This window comes from Elaeis guineensis, chromosome 11 (genome assembly GCF_000442705.2).
Source record: "Elaeis guineensis isolate ETL-2024a chromosome 11, EG11, whole genome shotgun sequence".
Lineage (NCBI taxonomy): Eukaryota > Viridiplantae > Streptophyta > Magnoliopsida > Arecales > Arecaceae > Elaeis > Elaeis guineensis.
In genome coordinates, this window is record NC_026003.2 from 115510827 (window position 1) to 115531025 (window position 20199).

The 20199-nt window shown below is 37.6% G+C and overlaps 1 protein-coding gene across 1 annotated transcript; it reads left to right on the plus strand.

Moving 5' to 3' along the window:
- Positions 1-1425: 1425 nt before the first annotated feature.
- LOC105054002 (asparagine--tRNA ligase, chloroplastic/mitochondrial) lies at positions 1426-19368 on the plus strand. Its single transcript, XM_010935369.4, has 15 exons — positions 1426-1955; positions 3984-4052; positions 4638-4748; positions 4970-5077; positions 5652-5789; positions 9732-9812; positions 11454-11531; positions 11653-11721; positions 11830-11904; positions 12043-12126; positions 12310-12396; positions 13947-14042; positions 14125-14199; positions 15121-15247; positions 18908-19368. The coding sequence occupies exons 1-15, from the start codon at positions 1488-1490 to the stop codon at positions 19021-19023; spliced, it is 1782 nt and encodes a 593-aa protein (XP_010933671.1). The 5' UTR covers positions 1426-1487; the 3' UTR covers positions 19024-19368.
- The last annotated feature ends 831 nt before the right edge of the window (positions 19369-20199 follow it).

Below are 20199 nucleotides of genomic sequence, written 5' to 3' on the forward strand. Positions count from 1 at the left end.
ACACTGCACCACATATATCGAGAGGGGAACTAGGTAGCAGACTATTTGGCGAGCAAGGTTAAGGATGGTGATTTTCAGTGAAATAATATAAATGAGGTTGATTCATGTTGTCTAAACCTTCTTCAAGCGGATAGTTTTGGAGTTGCTTTCCAAAGGAAGTATTAAGTATAACATAAGTTTTCTACTCAGTAGACATATGATTATGACATTATGTTGCTACCTTGGACTAATCATTTTTTTTTGCAGGAATATGTGTATAGAGCCATGGAGTTATGTGCTACAAGGTTCACATTCAAAATCACCTTGGCCATCATTTCTTATCATCATGCTCCTTTCACAGGAATATCATCACTTGAGCTTCAAAACAAATCATTGCTCTTACATTCTTCCTTTCCTTTCCCTTCACTCTATCCGGAGTACAGATATTTTGGACTTTCTTCCACTTACTACTCAAAACTTTTATGATAGAATGCAGATGTTAATATGTTGGTTCATAGTCCTTATTATTGTAGTAAAAAGAAAAGAGGTTCAGCAAGAGCATAGTATGTAAAGATTCATAGCGTGACAAGGAAAAAAAGGAGGGGTGAGGAAATAATACATGGTGAATTTATACAACAGCAAAAAACCAACTGGTGGTTTGAGGGAGAGAGTGCACAGGTGACTACGAGGGTATCACCTCAACTGAATCTGTATTGGCCACTGTTTTCAACTGCCAGGGTTCAAATAACCATATTATCAGATCTTCAATTGTATTTGTTGGAAGCCACTATGAGGTTCAATCTGCAGCTGTTAAATAGGATGGAAAGAGGGCTTTTGAAGATTATATCTGTGGTGCTTCAGTTCAAATATTATCAAAGACTGTTGGTACAAATATATTATACTGACATGAAGCATCATAGGGTTTCCTTATGGAAAGATGTTTGCTGTATTGAACCACTGATGGAGTCTCCTTTTATGCCTTATTCCTGTGTCATCACCTGCTTTGAAGACTCAACTAATCAAACATCATTGCAAGCTCTGTATATACTTCTTTTGGGTTGTATTTGGGTGATACGAATAATTTATGTACTGTACAGATCTACAAATTGTAGCAGAAATATTTGTACAAAAGTGGAAAAACAAAAAATAGGCAGTTGTAAACCAGGTCTTAGTCAACTGAAGAAGATGAAAAACAAAAGGAAAAAAAGGAGGGAAAAAAAAAGAGAGAGAAAGAAATACAAAAGGAAACAATACAAGAAACAGACGGCGTAGAGATCGTGCATAACGTTTACACACGACAAGGGGTTTTATGTAAAAATAACTAACGTCCGTTTCAAACTAAACTCGCATCCGTTTTACCGACATTACATGGCAACGGTCCCCATGATCCTGCACGGGGAGATCACGTGCAAGGGAGTGCACGCCCAGACTAAAAATAAAACCGAGGGAGAGCCTGTAACAGAAGATTAGGACTACTCCCCGGAGAGGCTGTGTGAGGGAGAGAGGAGATGACAGCGGCAGCGGCCGCCGCCAACGCCGCGGCTTCTCTCGCCCCCGCCTCTTCTTTCCTCATCCGCCACCGCTCCGCCGCTCGCCTCCTTCTCCTCTGCCGCACCGGAAACCCTAGGCCCACCGTCCGGCAATCAATAACCCCGGCGGGCTCTCCGGACACTCTGCCGCTCCTCCTCCGCGGTCCCTCCCCTCTCTTCCACCGCCCTCTCGTCCTCGCTCCTTCTCCCGACTCTCCCGCTCCAAGATGGAGACTCTTTTGCAGCAGAACTCTCCCCGCTGATGCCAAGGCATGCGAGAAGCCGGCGGCAGAGGCCGGCAAAAAGATTCGGGAGTTCCGGAAGCGTCTGAGGATTGTTGACGTGAAGGGCGGACCTGACGAAGGGATGGACCGGTTAGGGCAGGCGCTTGCGATCAGAGGTTGGGTACGGACTTGTCGGGTTCAGAGCAGCGTGACGTTCATTGAGGTGAGGATGTAATACCTCAAGAATTGAACATAAATTGAATGAACTCATGCCTGTCATTGCTCGTAAAGTCTTCTTCTTTTTGTTCTATTCGGACTGTGGTTTACTTCACTAGGTTCAATATGCCTACTTATGTATCTACCGATATGAAGCATATGTGTATATCTGTATCTATATATATAAGGGAATTTTATAAAGAAGAAGATAATGCTAACAACGTTATGTGGTTCAGCATCCTGGGCAAGAAAGAGGGCTTAATAAAACAGGATGAACGATGGATGAGATGAATGGGATAAAACTTGGAAGGATGTCGTGATAAAATGTAGAGTCCTAAGAGTTGTGCCTATCGATGGCAACATGAAGAGGAACTGAATAAGATGGCAAGGACATGTCTAATAAAGTTCTAATGAGGATCTGATAATGAGATTTGTTCTAATTTATATCAGAGGGTCTAGAAAGAAGGGAGAGGCCTAAGCTTATGCCGATGGAAGTTGTGAGAAAGGATTCGGAAACCAAATATATCTTAAGCTTAACAGAACAACTTAGGAAGTCACAAAACCAACCCCAGATAGTTAAGGCAAGGATTAATAGTTCCAATCTCATATTGCTCCCCTTGCCTTTTCCACCTCACCAGAGCTCTATGCTTCCACATACCCTAATTAAGCCAGTGATCTTACCGATGATTGCTGGCTTTAATATTGTCATGGGAGATTCTCACATCTTGAATAAAATATAAAACAGGAAATATGATACTATCTTCCACACTGTTATTGTGGCTGAGCACCAAGTCAGTTACCAGACTTCTCATTATTGTATCTCTAACTAGTGATGCCTTTTGATGCCAGCACACCACTACAGTTTGATAGCTAGGTTGATTCAGATAGTAAATGATCTATATTTTAGAACAAACGAAACACACCAACTCAAGCTCTTCTACATGAAGACTTAAATCACCTCAAACTTTTGGTATCTATTGGGGCAATCACGAGTTTGAGAGTTAAAATTATTGCTCGTATGTAATATGTTATCTTCAGTATCTTCACTATAATACTGTCTTGTCAAAGTGCAATATGCCAATAGATTTCAAGTATTGGGCACTTCGAAGACTTTACCTTTTTGACCTAGGGATCCTAGTATCTTTGCTTTTGGATACAAGATTAAAAAGTATAGGTTTGACAAAAATAGTGAGGGAAACAAGAAAAATTAAGTATATGGTTTGATTTGACTCGACAAACTTCTTGCTTTTTGAACCATAAGTCAAAAGCACCCCCATCCCCACAACAAAAAACAACTTGTAAAGACAAGTAGAAAAGGAAGAAACTATAGTTTGTGGTATCAATACACTCAATTAAAACATGTTCCAGGGTTTAAGAAATTAGAAGAGTGCTAGTAGAGGAGGACATAACTACAATACTGTCTATAAAGCTTCTTAATGACATACAATGGCCCACAAAAATAGAGAATTTAGATTACATGGAGCTGTGAAAATATTATTTAATATAGGTTGTGATTACATGGGTCCCATGACATGATCCAAATTATTAGTTTCTAGGAAATTATTATTTGAATATATTTTGCAAAGATTTTTCTAATTGATCAATTGATCTAATGGAGATATTTTTATACTGTTTCAGCAGTTACTATATTCAAATGGTTATCATACTACATTTGGGGATGTCTTTTGTACCTTAGGTTTCATGTCTTTACACATACATTAAAGACATGATATATCGTTTACTCAAATTTTCATTAAGCTGTTTTGCAAAAGCTTCTTATCAAATAGAATAGATAGAGTAATAGATGAAATATACATCTTTTTTTGCCTTATACATGTTCAATTATGTTATAATCAGCCGCACTTCATTACCGAAGTAAATAATAATCTACTCCTAGCCTGTGTTACAGAAGCATGCAAGCATTGCACATAGCTAGTCGTAAACTATCGTATTTCTTTTTCTTTATTTTAATAAACCTGTGAACAAAATCACTTTACTAAATCACTTAATATCGTGTGACTTCCCGATTTTCCAGGTAAATGATGGCTCCTGCCTGTCCAACTTGCAATGCGTGATGAATATTGATGCCGAAGGCTATGATCAGGTATTTATTTGTCTGTTTAGATGCTTGACTCCTTTATATACGCTTACATTTTCGTATGCATGCCTCTTTTATATTCTATTTCATCATTGAGAAAAATAAGAGACAAGATCAACCAAAAGTGGGGGTATTTATGATACATATAAATAAAAAAGTTTGGCAAAAAACAAATGTGACCTTGAACATTTCATTGGTTGATGGAATTGTGGCTTTCTATCAAGTCCCTTTGAGAGTTTGTGAATTTGGCTCTACCAGAAGAGTGATCGTATAGAAGTTTATGTTGGGTAATTGCTACCTAGTTTTATAGGTTAATTTTTGTGAAGAAACGTTTTAATTGGTGTCGCATGCAATTGGTAGTGTGGCTAAACTTGATTCAAGGAATTCTTGACTAAGTATTCTTAAGGCTAACACGTCGAGGGGGTAGAAGGGCTAATCATTCTAAGTCATACCACTGTTTCCAAAATATCTCATTTATATGATGATATTATTTTTGAGCTCTAACTTGGTCCATGTTGTTTCTAGATGTTACATTATCTCTTTCACTATAATCACAAAATTTGTAAATTTACATTGCTGGTTTGCCGTTAGGTGGAATCAGGTGCTGTCACAACTGGTGCATCTGTACTTGTGGAGGGTATTGTGGTAAGTAGCCAAGGATCAAAGCAGAAAGTGGAGTTGAAAGTTGCAAGACTTGTCACGGTAATGAACCTATTTCACACTCTGGTATCTTTAATAAACTTCTTAAAGAAAAGTAAAGAAAATTTCTGGTAGTTGAAATTCTGTAAAGAATGAAATTGAGCCGTGTAGGTAATTAGAGATATTACAAATTACAAGTGCATGCACATGCACATATCGTTTCCTAATTTTGCTTCTTTTTTATGAAATATGTTTAGATGTTTCACCCTTCTTTCTTATCACAGATTGGGAAAAGCGACCCCACGACATATCCTATCCAGAAGAAAAGAGCAACCAGAGAATTTTTGAGATCCATAGCTCATCTTCGTCCTCGGACAAATACATTTGGTGCAGTATGGTCTTACTCTTTGCGAACCATATTTTAATGTTACTATTTTTATCTTATAGATGCAATGGTTGAAAATCTTATTTGATGCTATTGCTAGCTTAGTTGTTTATATTTTTGTTACCTTGACTGTTGTTGTTTTTTTGATGTTTTCGTCAATGTTTAATTTCATATATATTTTCAAAAGAATGTGTTTGAAATTTGAATGACATCACAATCAAGGAGCATTCTTCTTTTAATTATGCACCGCACAAAACTTTGTATATCTCTAAAGAACTACAATAATTATGTATGCCCATGCCAACGTTTCATATTATCAACAAAATTGTGCCATATTGGCCAATGTTCAGTGCAATAGGCATAATGTGCAGTCATTTGAGGTGTTACAACACGTAGCAAGCAGAAACTTCTTCAGTTTTTTATCTAAATTTTTTCATTGCTTCATAATGTGAAAAGACAGGTTTTAAACTTTCAATTCATGTATCTAACTTTACTAGCACGTCATGATAGGTGACTTTATAATGCAGATCATTGTAGTTCAGTGGAAATGCAGTAACTTTGTTTTGTTGGTGCTCATTTAGGTTACAAGAGTGAGGAATGCACTGGCGTATGCTACTCACAAGTTTTTCCAGGAAAATGGTTTTGTTTGGATCTCAAGCCCAATCATTACTGCTTCAGATTGTGAAGGGGCTGGGGAACAATTCTGCGTGACTACTTTGGTATCTATTTCTTTCTTTGAACTAAAATTTTAAAATAATTCATGCATTTTTATTGGGGTTATACTCACATTATTAAGAATATTTTATATAAATACACATTCATTTCTCAGTATACACAGATACATGCACATATTCATACATTAAACATATTTTCTTCAATATTTTTAATTTCAAGTATAAATTCAATAATCTTTCATCATGTTTCAAAGAACATACGTTTTCTTTTTGAGCCTTGACAACCCTTGTTTGTCAAGGCTGTTTCCGGAATATGGAGTCTTGGCAAGCTTCTTCCTGGTTGCATGAGCTTTAACTACATTATTGATGAGTAGGTTTTCTTGCCAGTAGACTTTGAGATTTTATTAGATGTCAGTGTCATCTGAAGTTGTATGGGTGAGGAATTTAGCACTAGTTCATCATCATATTGAGAGTTGGATGTAGCATATTCACAAACTTTTTGATGAATCATACCTTAATCTTAATCTGTAAAGCCAAACACCCTAGCCCATTTGATGGGATAGGGGTGTTGGTTCCAGTAGTTATTTAATCAAATTATCATCAATAAACTTTCAATAATTATAATAATTTACTTAAAATTGTATATTTTAAAAACCATTTTAACCTTTTCCCCCTTGATATCATGGCATAATAGCATCCATGTGCTGCTTACTTTGTAAATCAATCATTGAGCCAATCTGAGTAGTCCATGCATGTGCCAAAGAATAATGCAACTTGGACATCCAATAATGTATAGAGGAGATGTTTTTCCAGTTAACTACATGGCCCTTATATCTGATTGAGGTTATTCGAACTATCTAACCTCTCCTTAAGCAACAATTGCTCCATACTTTCCTAGATTTCTGTTTAGTGGTCCTCATGTTCCTATATCTTGTTCTCAGTTTAAGAAGTTGGTCCATGGATCTGAGCTTTTCATCTTGAGAAAAATGCATAATGGACATCTAAATTGATAATTCATACCATAGATCATGACCTATGATATTTAAAATGCTTAAATACAAAATGCAAATATTTTGGAGGGCTTGTATTAGGATATTTCAACATTAGGATATTTATTTTGAACATGGTTGGGAAGAATTTTTGTTCAATTGTGTCTAAAGGTGTGCATGTGATGATCAACATTGTACTTTTTCCATTATACGACATTTAATCCATTTAGGTGCCCTAGTTGTACCATTCATATGTGCTCATGGAAACCTTTATAAAAACTCTGTTCAGGCATTTAACATGTTTTAAATCATACTTGACCTTGGAGATTCTCAATGTGGCTCATCATGCATTTTATATGATTTTGGCTTAAATCCTACTACTATGACTTTAGTCCAATTCTTTGTATGTGTGCATGTGTATCTATAGGGCCTTGTTGCCGATCATATACATGTGAAATGTCATTTAATTATTTTGGCAAACTTACACATAAATATTGATGCCTTTACCAGCCATATTTTCGAGAATGATGTCATAGCTTAACTTGGCATATTTCCAAAATTTTTTAACTTATTCATCATGTATAATTATCGTTCTACCTTATCTAGACAAAGTGTGATAGGGTTGGCAACAACTACATTTCGTAATTGGGTAAACTTGGATTGGAATCCATGGTTTGCTGTACTGGACTGTGCTACTTGGTACCGAGCAAACTGTACCATACCGGTGGCAACTTGATACTCGATTTAGGTGTACCAAGTGCCAGTACCATGAACCAACCCGTACCGACACCATACTAGCATGGTACTGATGCAGGTACCAAAATTGGTATGGTTACCATGGATGGGACATGCATAATTCTATCATATATAGCTAGAGGTTTCAGACAAAATCTCAATCAACCAACCGTGACCAAGTCTTATCCCCATCTATATGGAGTTTGTGAGGCTAAGCGTTAGTCGACCATACCCCTCTACTTATTGCCCCCTATTGAGGCGTACCAAGTTATGTCCTGCAGTACATACCATTCAGTACTGTTCGTATCGATAAACTGTGAGCCAGTACAAGGGTGTACCATGGTGCAGCATGTGATCAGTATGCCTCTATATAGTGGTACTTCGAACTTGGCAGGATTAAGATTTAGTGTTTTGTATTAGTATGTAATATGATGATATAGTCTTAAAGCTGTAGTCTGCTGCACCTAGAATGGCCAATAGCTAATTCTAAATATTTATGCATAATGTGCTTGCTTAATCTAATACTACTTTCAATTAAGTTGGTCAATTTTTTAGCTACCTATGAATGCATATTGTACAATAGTGTATTAGTGTACATCATAGAGTTTGGAATCTGGAGCTGATAGTGGACAAGTACATGGTTTTCCTTCATGCATAAGATGTGATCTGTTGGGGGAATCGTGATTGGGAGGATAGAGTACTAGTTATCTTGCAAATAGAGCAGCCATCTCATAGTTGACCATAAGCAAGAGCATGAAAGGAGTGCTTTTATGGAAAATTCATAAGTTGATATTAGAGCACAGGAAATGGCTGTGAAAGAAACAAAAATGAATATAGTTCAACTTTGCAGAGAATAAATTTAAAAATGTATGAGATTGCTCAAAAAAGGCAACTTTGTTTTGGAACCTTAAGGATGTCCTTTTTGATTTCTCTGGATGGGAAGAAATGGAGATGAAGCTATGAGGTTTGGACTTATGAGAGGCTTGACAGTCTGTTGGCAGTCTAGCACATCGTTTATAAGGAGGAAGGAGATACTGACCATTTTTTGGAAGAAGTGGAGGGGAAGAAGGGGGGGGGGGGGGAGGTGAGATGGCCAATGGGGGAGAAGGGATGGGAAGGAGTGAGGCCAGCTAGAGCACAACTTGTGTGTGGGGAAAGAGTAAGCAGTCCCTGCATCCCAACCATGATAGTAGTCTCTGCTGCCTTAATAAGACCGAACTATCTACTAATAGATGTTTCTCTTTTATTAGGTATTCTGGTAGATAGCATTAAGAAAATGAAAAGGAATATATTTAGAAATAGAGAAGGATAAAGATCATGATTAATTACATGTAATTAAGCACAGTGCAGCATGGTACTAGAACGTCCAAAATCACAAGAGTTGAACTTACAGATGTGCAAGAGCTAAACTTGTAAGCCATATGCAATTAAATAAGGGCTTATGTAAAGTTGCCCATGACTGGTGCCTAGTGAAATGGTTTTCTGATGCAGAGATGTAAAAAGACAAGAAGGAAATAGAGCATTTATGAGCTACATTAAGCCAACTAATTAGGGGAAACTAAGAAATTAATGATGAGGGAGAACAAGGACTGTATGTGACACCCTCAAGGAGGTTCTCATAATTCTAAGAGGAAGTACTTATGCTGCAAGGACTTGATCCATCAACCAAGAGTTTGAGTTTAGAAAGGAATTTTAAGGGCTAACATATGGATGTTGAAAGCTTATGGGTTTCAAATTTTGTAGATGAGATATTTTTTGAGAACAAAATAGATCTGTACTCTAAAAAATGTTCTAATTGCTATGGTTTTCTGATTGAACCTTTTTATCCCTCTGGCTATTTCCCTTGTCTCATTTAATGGATATATATATTGTGAGTTGGGGTTGGGGGTGGGTGCCACCGGGGGGGGGGGTTGTGGGCGCGGTGGGGATTGTGTTGGTGTTGTTCCCAACCCCCCTTCCCCACCTTTTTCTCATGAGGGGGAGTTTCTAGATCATAGTGGAATAGTTTCTCATGCTAGAAGTTTGAGAAACGCCTGCAGGAACTCAAAGGAATCTTATGCTCATGTATGGTTATGGTAGGGTAGCGAATATGGTTTTTTGTTTATGCTGTTCACTGTTCTTTTGTTGGACTCAGCATAGAAAAAGATCATCTAGTTCTTTCTTTGACTTTAATTGATTAACAAAGAAGCTGTTTTTAATTTTGTATTGTCAACTGCGAGTTTTTTTTTTGTCATCGTTTACCCTTCGATTCTTTTCTTGACAGATTCCTAACACTCGAGAAGGTACTGATTCCTTGGTCAATACTATTCCTACTTCTAAGGATGGGAAAATTGATTGGTCACAGGTAAGTCTATTACCCTGGCCAAGCTTTGCACTGTTTATTTGGCAGATTCTGGTAAATATTATCAATTGTACTTTGAAGACGGCCTGCTTATATATCTTCATAACTTCACTTTTCTTGAATATGTTGTAGGCACGTCAATGTCATCCTATGACTGCAAAAATTTAATTTTGCATATATTGCAGCTACCATGCTGCAAATTTAATTTTCACAGGCACATGTCCACATCATATAAAAAGGGAATGTTGAATATAGGTCCAATGTTGATACTCTGACATGCTGAAATCCACTAACACTGCAATTATCTATTACAAATCCCAGATATGTTACATGAAATACCTCAAGTTTGGTGTTCATCAACTCAATACAAGTTCAACATAAATAATAATGGTGGATAAGAGTTAAGATCTGTAGTATTCTAGTGCTACAAGTTCATTTTCACATAGTAACATGGGACAGACATTAAAACTTGGCTGAGAATTTAATTCCGTGTGCCTTCATGTCAACCTGATAATAATGATGGATAGGAGTTAGTATTCTAGTGTTACAAGTTCACATTCACATAGAAAGATGGTGACAGACATTAAAACTGAGCTGAGAATTCAATTCCCTGCGCCTTATTGTCAACCTGCAAAGTAAGGATGCAAAGAATGATTAGTTGCATCATACTTGCTGGAACTGCTCCATTCAGCTAATTTCAGTTCGTGAATTTTTTCATTTCTATGTTTTGCTAAATAAGGAATGCAAACAACAAGAAGACTTGATATAGATGAGTCCTCTAATTTACCAGAACAAAAATGATTTCGTGATGTTGAGTTGTAGATTGATAGCATCAAGATTCACCATCTCGGTATCGGACCCCATACCGGCACCATGCTGGTATAGTGTTGATACATTACCTGGTATGGGGGTCAGTTCGATTCAATATTGGTATGGTATGGCACACCCAATGGTAAATTTCTATTGCTTTGCATTGGTTGGTGCTGTCAAGCAGCATAATTAAATTTGTAAATTTTTGTAAACTTGGATCAAGGCTATGCGGTATTGATTTACTGATTTGGAATTAGTTGAAATCCATTTGATGTCACATAAACATTATTGAATATCCCATGCATTGAAATATGTGTTCACACTTTTATACCTTGTTCTTAATGATATATACATATATATTTTTTGGGCATTATGTAGATCAATCTATTATGACTTTATGAGGTATTTATTTCCCAGCAGGGAGTGCCCGGTTTAAAACCCTCTTCTTATTCACTGGAAAATCCTGTCAATATTCTGATTTGGATATTTTGGCAATGGAATTTCCACAATGGATTGGGTATTGTGTCATAGTGGAGAACAGAACTCTTTTCATGATCACTGGATTGTGATACAGAAAAGTAGAAGGTGGGGTTATATATGCATCCAGCTTATGGTTGCCATGCTGGTTGCAACTGAGGGTGCGATATTGGGAACTGTGGTCAGGCAGTCATGAGAGCCCAAGGAGCACTACATACTTATTGCACATGCATGCATGCTGACGACATTTAACTGTTGCCTATTACTGTGCAATCTATGTTACTTGTAACTTATGCTGTAGAGACCTTGGAATCATTGGAATTATGTTGTTAATGATTTCTTCTCCTCTGCTTCTAGGACTTCTTTGGGAGACCTGCATTCTTGACAGTATCAGGGCAACTAAATGCTGAAACATATGCATCTGCTCTTTGCGATGTATGAGCTCATTCCTCTGCTAAGCCTTCATGTAGTAGAAATTTGAGTGATTTGACTAGTCTTTCTTCATACATAATTTGTGAGTTGGTTGACATGATGACTAAACAATGCTGGCTTCCAGGTATACACATTTGGTCCTACTTTTAGGGCAGAAAATTCAAACACCTCAAGACATTTAGCTGAATTTTGGGTACTTGAAGTTTCTCAGTTAATTTCATTTCATTAATCAAGCATCATATATTTTTTTGTTTTCAAAACTTTGAACTGCTTCTCTTACATTGTCTTTTCTCTTGCAAAGATGATTGAACCTGAACTTGCCTTTGCGGACCTGAATGATGACATGGCCTGTGCAACTGCCTATCTCCAGTATGTAGTAGGTTTCCTCTTCACATCTATTGTCGTCTGGTATATGCTATCTGTCTATGTTAAATATGTGTTTCTTTTTTAATAAACAACTCCTTTATTAGTTTTTTGTTTCTTGTGACTAATATGATGTTTCGATGTTTTGCAGGTAAAGTATATTCTTGAAAACTGCAAAGAAGACATGGATTTCTTTAATACATGGATTGAGAAAGGAATTATAAATAGATTGAACGTAATGCTCTCTAACCTTTCATTCTCTGATACTTGCCAAAAAGGAAAAAGCATGCATCATGGTTTCTTGGATAAATCTTCTGCTGTATTTCTTGATGTTGCTTCTCAAGGCTTTAGATGAACATCGTGGAAAGCATTATATATATATATATATATATTTCTTTTTTTTTTTCCTTGTTGGCAGGATGTGGTTGAAAAGGACTTTGTTCAGTTGACTTATTCTGATGCTGTTGAACTTCTTCTTGGTGCGAAAAGGAAATTTGAGTTCCCGGTAATGCATGCCAAACTTTTAATACACAAATGTTCTAGCTTGTTGCTTTCTTTTCCTTTTTTGGGTTTGGGTATGATTATCTAGCCTGTGGACCACAACAATATAGCTCAACCTGATAAAACCCCCATATATGACTCACCAGTTGGTTTGAGCAAGCATATCTATTGGCTCTTATAGACCAACAAATTGCTCCCAACCATCTCCCTCTTACTGTGCCTGACTGCACTAGATCTTTGCCTATTTATGCTTTCAAATCTTACCTTGATTGCATTAGAACCCACCTTCTTTGCCACCTGTGACAGAGACATTTCCATGGAACCACCTCAGGAAATTGAGCGCACAGCCTCTACTTTATGAACCTGGGACCGGACCAACTCATCTGGGAATTCTTTGGCTGACTTATGATTCCTCACGATAACACTGTAACTGATAATCTATCATAACATGGCTAAACTACGCATTTATTATACCACCTGGCTCTGTACTTTTTTTCATCTTCTGCTGGACTATAACTGGTATATGTAACTACTAATCACGTAAAGTATCATCTGATGGTTCTGTGTCGTTCAATGTTAATGTTTGGTATGCACTGGCACTGTGGCATGCTGTACATTGGTGTGCAGCCAGCACCGTGCTGGTGTAAGATGCTGGCTTGGAATGTGCTAGTCCATGCTGATCGCCACAATCATGCTTGCGGAATAACATTGCAATTCTGATATAGTTTGATGTTTGAATATTTACAAGGTTCAACTTTTATTCTTAAAAACACTGTCCAAATTTTCATTATTGTAAAACCTTTTGATGTGAACTAAGTCAATTATGTACTTCCTCTCAACTGTTTTGTTTTCCATTATTTCAGTGCTAATTCTAAATTTCTAACTACATCAAATTCATATGCATGCAGTTCTTTTAGGCCATAACTAAAGTAGGCCAGTACAATCTGGAGGCACATAAAAATAAAATTGGATGTGCCTTCATGTGATGACTGAGTCAAATACACTAAAATTTCCTGCTAGCACTTGATAATGATATCATATGGTACCTCATATGGAAGATAACAAAATACAGTCGTTTGACTTGAACAATTGGAATCTTCTAGTTTTCTTCATATAATTATTTCTGGTATTATTTGTGGTTAGCTTGACCAAAGCAATTAAAAAGATCTACATCCTACTATTTTGATTTACAAGAAAGTAGCCATGTAGCCAACTATTATAGGCATGGGTAGGCACATTCTCTGCTTGCACGTGCTCATCTTTTGTCCACAAAACGCCTCTACTGCTCACAATGATTGTACCATGGTTTACTGAATTGATATTTTGTGTTGGATTCCTTCTGGAATTAGGTTTCTTCTTTCTATGACTTTGTCAAGGAACCATTTTTTTTCTTCTGTCATTCTATTTGCTGGTAGACATTTGCTACAAGAAGTTTCTCAATTAACTATGAAGAACCCACTTCCCAAACCGAACACATGGACGCACATGCACACACACACACACAGAGAGGAGAGAGAGAGGAAAAATTTTACATGAATGCTGCAACTTTGATAGGTCAAGTGGGGGTTGGATTTGCAAAGTGAACATGAGCGATATATCACTGAAATTGCTTTTGCTGGCCGCCCTGTAATTATCAGTGATTATCCTAAGGTATGTCCTACATCAAGGCTTAACCTTATTCATGTCATTGTTGCCGATAAGCTCATTATCTGTAATGTTTAAATTGTTTTAGGAAATTAAAGCATTTTATATGCGACAAAATGATGATGGGAAGACAGTTGCTGCTATGGATTTGTTGGTTCCTAGGGTAAGCCACAAAAATTGTTGTTCTATGTCTTGCATTCATTATATGTCTCATTTGCATATTTTTGTAGTAGTAAGAGAATAAATTTTCAGAAAATTCATTTCTCATTATGTATTCAAATGCATTTGTGGTTTTCTTGAAGTGTAGGTGTAATAGAAGCCCTGTACATGCATTGACTGTTGATGCAAATCATGATGAATAGATAACAGCTTTTAGATAGATACTTTTTATTTTTTGTATCATTATTTTTTTTCGTGCTTTGCAATTCATGAAGTGGCATCTTGGATGCATTAAAAAATTGAAAAGAATTCCAAAAGTGTAGCAAAATAACTTGTTAAATACTTGACTTTTACCTTAAACCCGACTTGATACATGATATTTTTGTGCCCAATATCAGGTGTGGGCGTAGAGTTTCAATTGGGTGTGGGTTTGAGTTTGGACCTCACAAATATATTTTCAGTTTGGATATGGATGTGGCCAAAAACCTGACCCTTTGACACTCCTAGATGCAGTGCTTTTAGTACCTAGTTGAGGCTGTAGTCCATTGTAAAGTCTTTCAGTGAGCTACAACCATCAACTTGCATTGGAAATAAATACCATAAATCAAGCTTTAAAGTATCCGCACTGGTACACGTATCGGTACCTTGCTAGTATGATATGGACCAGTATGGTACTAGTGCAAGTCTTGGTGCTAGGACAGCAAGATAGAGGTCAAAAACATGTGTCGATATGGTGCCAGTGTGCATTTTTCCAAATTTGAGTCCCTGCCCTAAATTTTAGTGAAGTATATCTAACTAAATGCATTGTAGGAGCTTGGCACCCGATGTATCAATTCTCTTCCATAGCATCTCAAGGCATTATATTTTTTTTGCTCTCTGTTAAGGTGCTCTTGTTAACTTCAGCATAATGGTATTTTCATTTTAGGTGGGAGAGCTTATTGGTGGAAGCCAAAGAGAAGAACGCCTTGAATATCTTGGGAGTCGTCTAGAGGAGTTAAATCTCAATAAAGATAGCTACTGGTGGTACCTTGATCTTCGACGTTTTGGGTCAGGTCAGAGGTTTTACTCATCTTTGAGATAAAAAAAAAAAAAAAAAATCATGCAATAAGTTGCACTGTTGCATTGTGGCATGGTGGTTTGTAATTGGTAGGTAAGTACTGTGTCATGCCAATGCTGGGGCACAAAATGGTGCTGCTGCAGCCAAGCCATGGCATGCAGCCAATGCCATGCTACTGTCATGTGCTAAGAAGGCACTTGAATGATGTATAAAATGCCGCATCATGCATACTGACCAGCACTTTATTTTCATGACATTTGCGCATCAATAACTAATTTCCCATCTAGTTTTTTTTTCTGGAATTATATGATTCGAGCTTCTCTATTTTTTTCCTGTTAAGGACCTGATTGCTTGTCAGAAGTCAGATTCTTCAAATCATCTCTTACCATTTTCTTCCAGCTTTCTTTGGTTATCTTGCCACTTTCACATCCCTCAACTAAAATTGTATGTCCATTTCCAGTGTCGTCCTTAGTACCTGATCAGCTGGTCATGGTTTATCAACACAATAGGTTAATGTCTGATAGGCAAGTCCTTTCATGCACGACTTGAATCCGAACTTAGGTGAGAGATGATAATTCTGTGGGTTGATGGGGAAAGGGAACCTCATTGGTGGCATCAGGAATGGTCCATCGGATTAAAACAACCATTTGTTAGCTTTTCAAAGTTCATGCTTTATTGTAACAATGGAAAGATGCCAATAGTAATCAAACAAAAAAGGAACACTTGCAAGGTCATTCTTGTGCCTAAGCTTAAAGTTAATACAAAAGCAATAGTTGGATATTTTCCATAACATAAAAATATAGATATAGTAATTGGCAAGGATTACAAGGCACTATGCAGCTATATGCCCTAAAAGAAGCTTCATTTTTGTTGAAAGGAATGAGGATAATTCACATGATGACCCTTCAGTGTTTATGTTTGCAAAATGTAGAAATAAGAATTAAGGTTTGCAGAAATTTTATAAGGGTTGGATTTTAGGTGGAGTTGTTAACAAGGGAGCACTTTTGCAGGCTTAGTGTCCTGTATCAGCATTATAAATCAAGGTTCGCCAAACCACTTTCAGAAGTTGCATCGCTTGGTGATTGGTTTGTTACATACCATAATGTTCCGACGTCTATGGAAAAGAGGGAGAGAGGGGGGAGAGGAAAAAGGAGAGAGGAAGAGAGGGAGGGAAAGAGTGACAGGGAGATTGAGGAAGGGAGGAAAGGGGACCAGTTGAGATCAAGAGAGAGGGGGCATGTCGGGATTCGAGGAGGGGCACCATGGATGCGGGGGGAGAGAGATAGAGACAGATGGAGAGACAAGGGGGAGAGAGAGGGAAACCCTAATTGAGAGGGAGGGGGGAGAGATAGTGTGGGTGGGAGGGAGGGAGAGGAGGGAGATGGTGGGACTTACCTAGAAGGGAGGGAGGGAGGGAGAGAGGGGGATATGTTGGTTAAGCTTTCCTAGGTGCGATGGTGGCGGTGGGTGAGGGTGAGACGAGCATGAAACCCTCATGAGCAAATGAGCAAACGAGGTATTTCAAGGACAGATAGAAGCAATCGGGTGGGGGGTTTACGAAACATCATTGAACTGATTCAAGAGGTTGAACTGTCTCAGGCTTGCTTGGGTTGGGCCAAACCATCTGGTTCAGGTTAGTTCGGCAATCCACGTTACAAATTTGAAAGAGTTTTATGATTTCAAGGCTGATCAGAATGTTTTTAAGAAATGTCAAATTAGTATATTTGGAAACTGATGGGAGAGATTCGAGAATATCCGGTTCTCTCTTGTTTCTAGTCTTAGACCTGCACATTGACATGTTTATAAAGTCATAAGTATTGGTGTTGATAAAGAGTTGTCTGAGGTCCATAAGCTTTAGGCTTGTGGGAGAATGACAATAATAGGTAGCTGTAAGTATGAAAGTTTTGGAGTTGATTCTATGGTTGCGAGGGTCATATATCATATTTTATCAACCATTTTGATTTCAGGTGTTCAAAAATAAAAGAGCAAGAAAGCAAAGAAAGGGGATAAAGATTGAGTAAAGCAATGGAAGTAATTTGATAGAAGAGGATTGAGAGATTAGAGGGGAGGAAAATAGTGAACCTTCCAATTCTCCATACTTCCATACCAAAAGCAATCAGAGCTGTCATGAAATCCATGTTTGCTCCCATTGCCATGAGGTGTTTGCCCAAAATTGGTGTCTGTATGGTTGTTTAATTACACTACCAATGCCATCTCAAAATCAGTGAAAAATTCATCAGTTGGATGTGAAAATCTTCTTTCCTCAATGGCCCCTGTAAGAAGGGTATGTAGAACTACTGTCAGGATTTGTACAGAAAGTACATGAAGACAAGATGTGCAAATTGAAGAAGGATGGTATGCTGAACGGTTTCTTACACACCCTTGGAATTTGCTCTTTATGTTGAAGCAAATTAAACATGGTAATGATTTATTTGTTTCCTTCATGTTGATTTAATATCTATGGGAAACAATTATGCTATAATTGATGAGTTCAAAATAAGCATGGTTCATATCTTAATATGCCTGACACAGGTCCTATGGCATATTACTTTGGCATGAAGGTATCTCAAACTGAGTGGAATTTTTATTTCCTAGAAGAGGTTTGCAGATTAAGTACTAAAAAAATTAGATGGTGAACTTAAAAAGGTTAACAAATTGAAGTACTAGAAACAAAATGATAGTAGAATGAATTATAGAGTTGGAACAGGTGTCTTAATGCTTTGTTTTTCTGGTAAATAACCACAGTTGCTTGAGACGAGAATTGGCTTCCAATTAATTGTAGATTATCTGGAAAGCAGGTTGGGTGCAGAATGCTTTCCAGCCTAACCAACATCTGTTATATGACATTTGGTTGGAGACTTCTTCAAACCAATTCCTATATTGGAACATAAGGTGTGGGCATGTAGTTGGTTTCCCCCAAAGATTTGGTCGGATGCTTGCTTCGTATTCATCCCTTCGGGCATGCACCAAGGTAGGCTCAGCATCGACCTATGCTAGGATAGAGTGAGTGGGGTTCTAAACTACAGTCACTTTGGGTATCCCTACATAAGCCAACATGTTTTAGAACAATTACAAAGCACAAATCTGCTTATATATTTTTCGTGGAGCTATATGCAAACCAGGACAAAATTTAGGCATAAATGATGAGGAAATCATCTGCTTAGAGTAATGTTGTTGAATTTTTTATGGAAATTGATAGTTGCACCCTTTTGATTATCTATGATTCTGAGGAATTCAAACTTTCCATTTTTTGATATTTTAAGGAATTTATCCGATATTCTGATTTTGATGGTTTCCTTAAAATTCCTACTTATCAGGAGCTTTCTTATATGGCTTTCAATTCGCCAAGGACTTTGTCCAACATATTTAATGACTTGATTCCTTAACTTGGTTGATGACTTCAATCATGACATTCTGCACCACAATTGAACCAAGTCACCTTCACACCTGCCTTTATTTGCTTCTGGTGCATCAATTTTTGATGCACTTGTAAGAGAACCTGCTCATTATGCCAAAAATATGTAGCTTGTAGCATTCCACTTGTGCTTTATTTCATATTTTGATTTTTGAACTTTGCGTTTGCTGTAAAAAACTATTTTAGCTGGTTCATGAATGGAATTCTTAGTGAATTTTGCTGCTGTTTTGCCTGTTTCAGTTCCTCATGCTGGATTTGGATTGGGTTTTGAAAGACTTGTGCAGTTTGCAACTGGAATTGAGAACATACGGGATGCAATTCCTTTCCCCAGAACTCCTGGTTCCGCCGATTTCTGAAACCCAGAGCCATGATGTGTAGCTAATAAATATATTCTTTATATCCATTTCAAATAATCTAGAGGTATACGCAACAATCTATTATCAATTTTTTCCTGTATCTGCAAATATAAGATATCTGAATTATGAAGAAAGAAATCACTAAGATTCATACTGAGGGATTTCACGGGCTTCTTATCATGCACATCTCAAACTTGTCAACAATTTTCTGAAAAACAGGATGCCCAGAAAACTTGACGCATCCTAAGTTGTATTTATGAATTTTGTTGTGAAATGGCTGAACATTTGCAATGTGTACTGTTACATTTTTCACTAATTTAAACCAAATGTAGATTGTTTCTTGACTGTTCTATTTTTATCACCAGAAATAAATTTATTGCTGCAAAATTGTTGTTTTGGCATGAAAGAACTGCATTGTTTATCCGGTGTTATATCAGTGTGTGAAGATGGAAAAACCAGCTGCAGTATTGTGTTTGTGTGGATAGATCATAGTGAGAAAAAGGTGGAAGGAAAGAAGTAATGGTACAAAAATTGTATCTCATTAAATCTGTCGAATTTGGATTTGTTTTAATTCTCCCGTTAGAAACACGATGTACATGGCAGGACCATGTTGTTTGGTTGATAGTTAACATAAATTTAATAGTGGATCCTTGGGTATATATTGAAATGAAATTGAACATCATATGTGAAGGATTCGAGAGGAATTTGACATTGGTTCTTCAGCTAGGTTGCTAGGTTCCCTGGACTTTACTGTTTCTTGTACCAAGTGTTTGATTTCTTCATGTTATTAATGCAACATTTAGTATGGTTACCTCTTGAGAAAATGTCTCTCTATGCCCAACTATACCGCGTGACTTGCTGATTTTTGTTTGCTTTATATGGTCTTTTCCGGTAAGAGTTCTGTTCATTGAAGTATTCTTTCGTATAGTTTGGTTGATAAAGCCTTGTAGGCATTTGCCTAACAGAGACAATAGCCATTATTGGGATATACCGATCGGTCCCTCTCACGCCGACTCACCATCGGGCCCGCCTGACCAGCGTCCGACTCTGCCGACTGACGACTGCCGACACCGATCGATCGAGTATACGTCGGTCGGGCAGACTCTCTCCGCTCTCGACTGGTCGAACTGTGGAGCCCGATATTCGACTCCCGCAACGCGTCCGACTGACCATCGA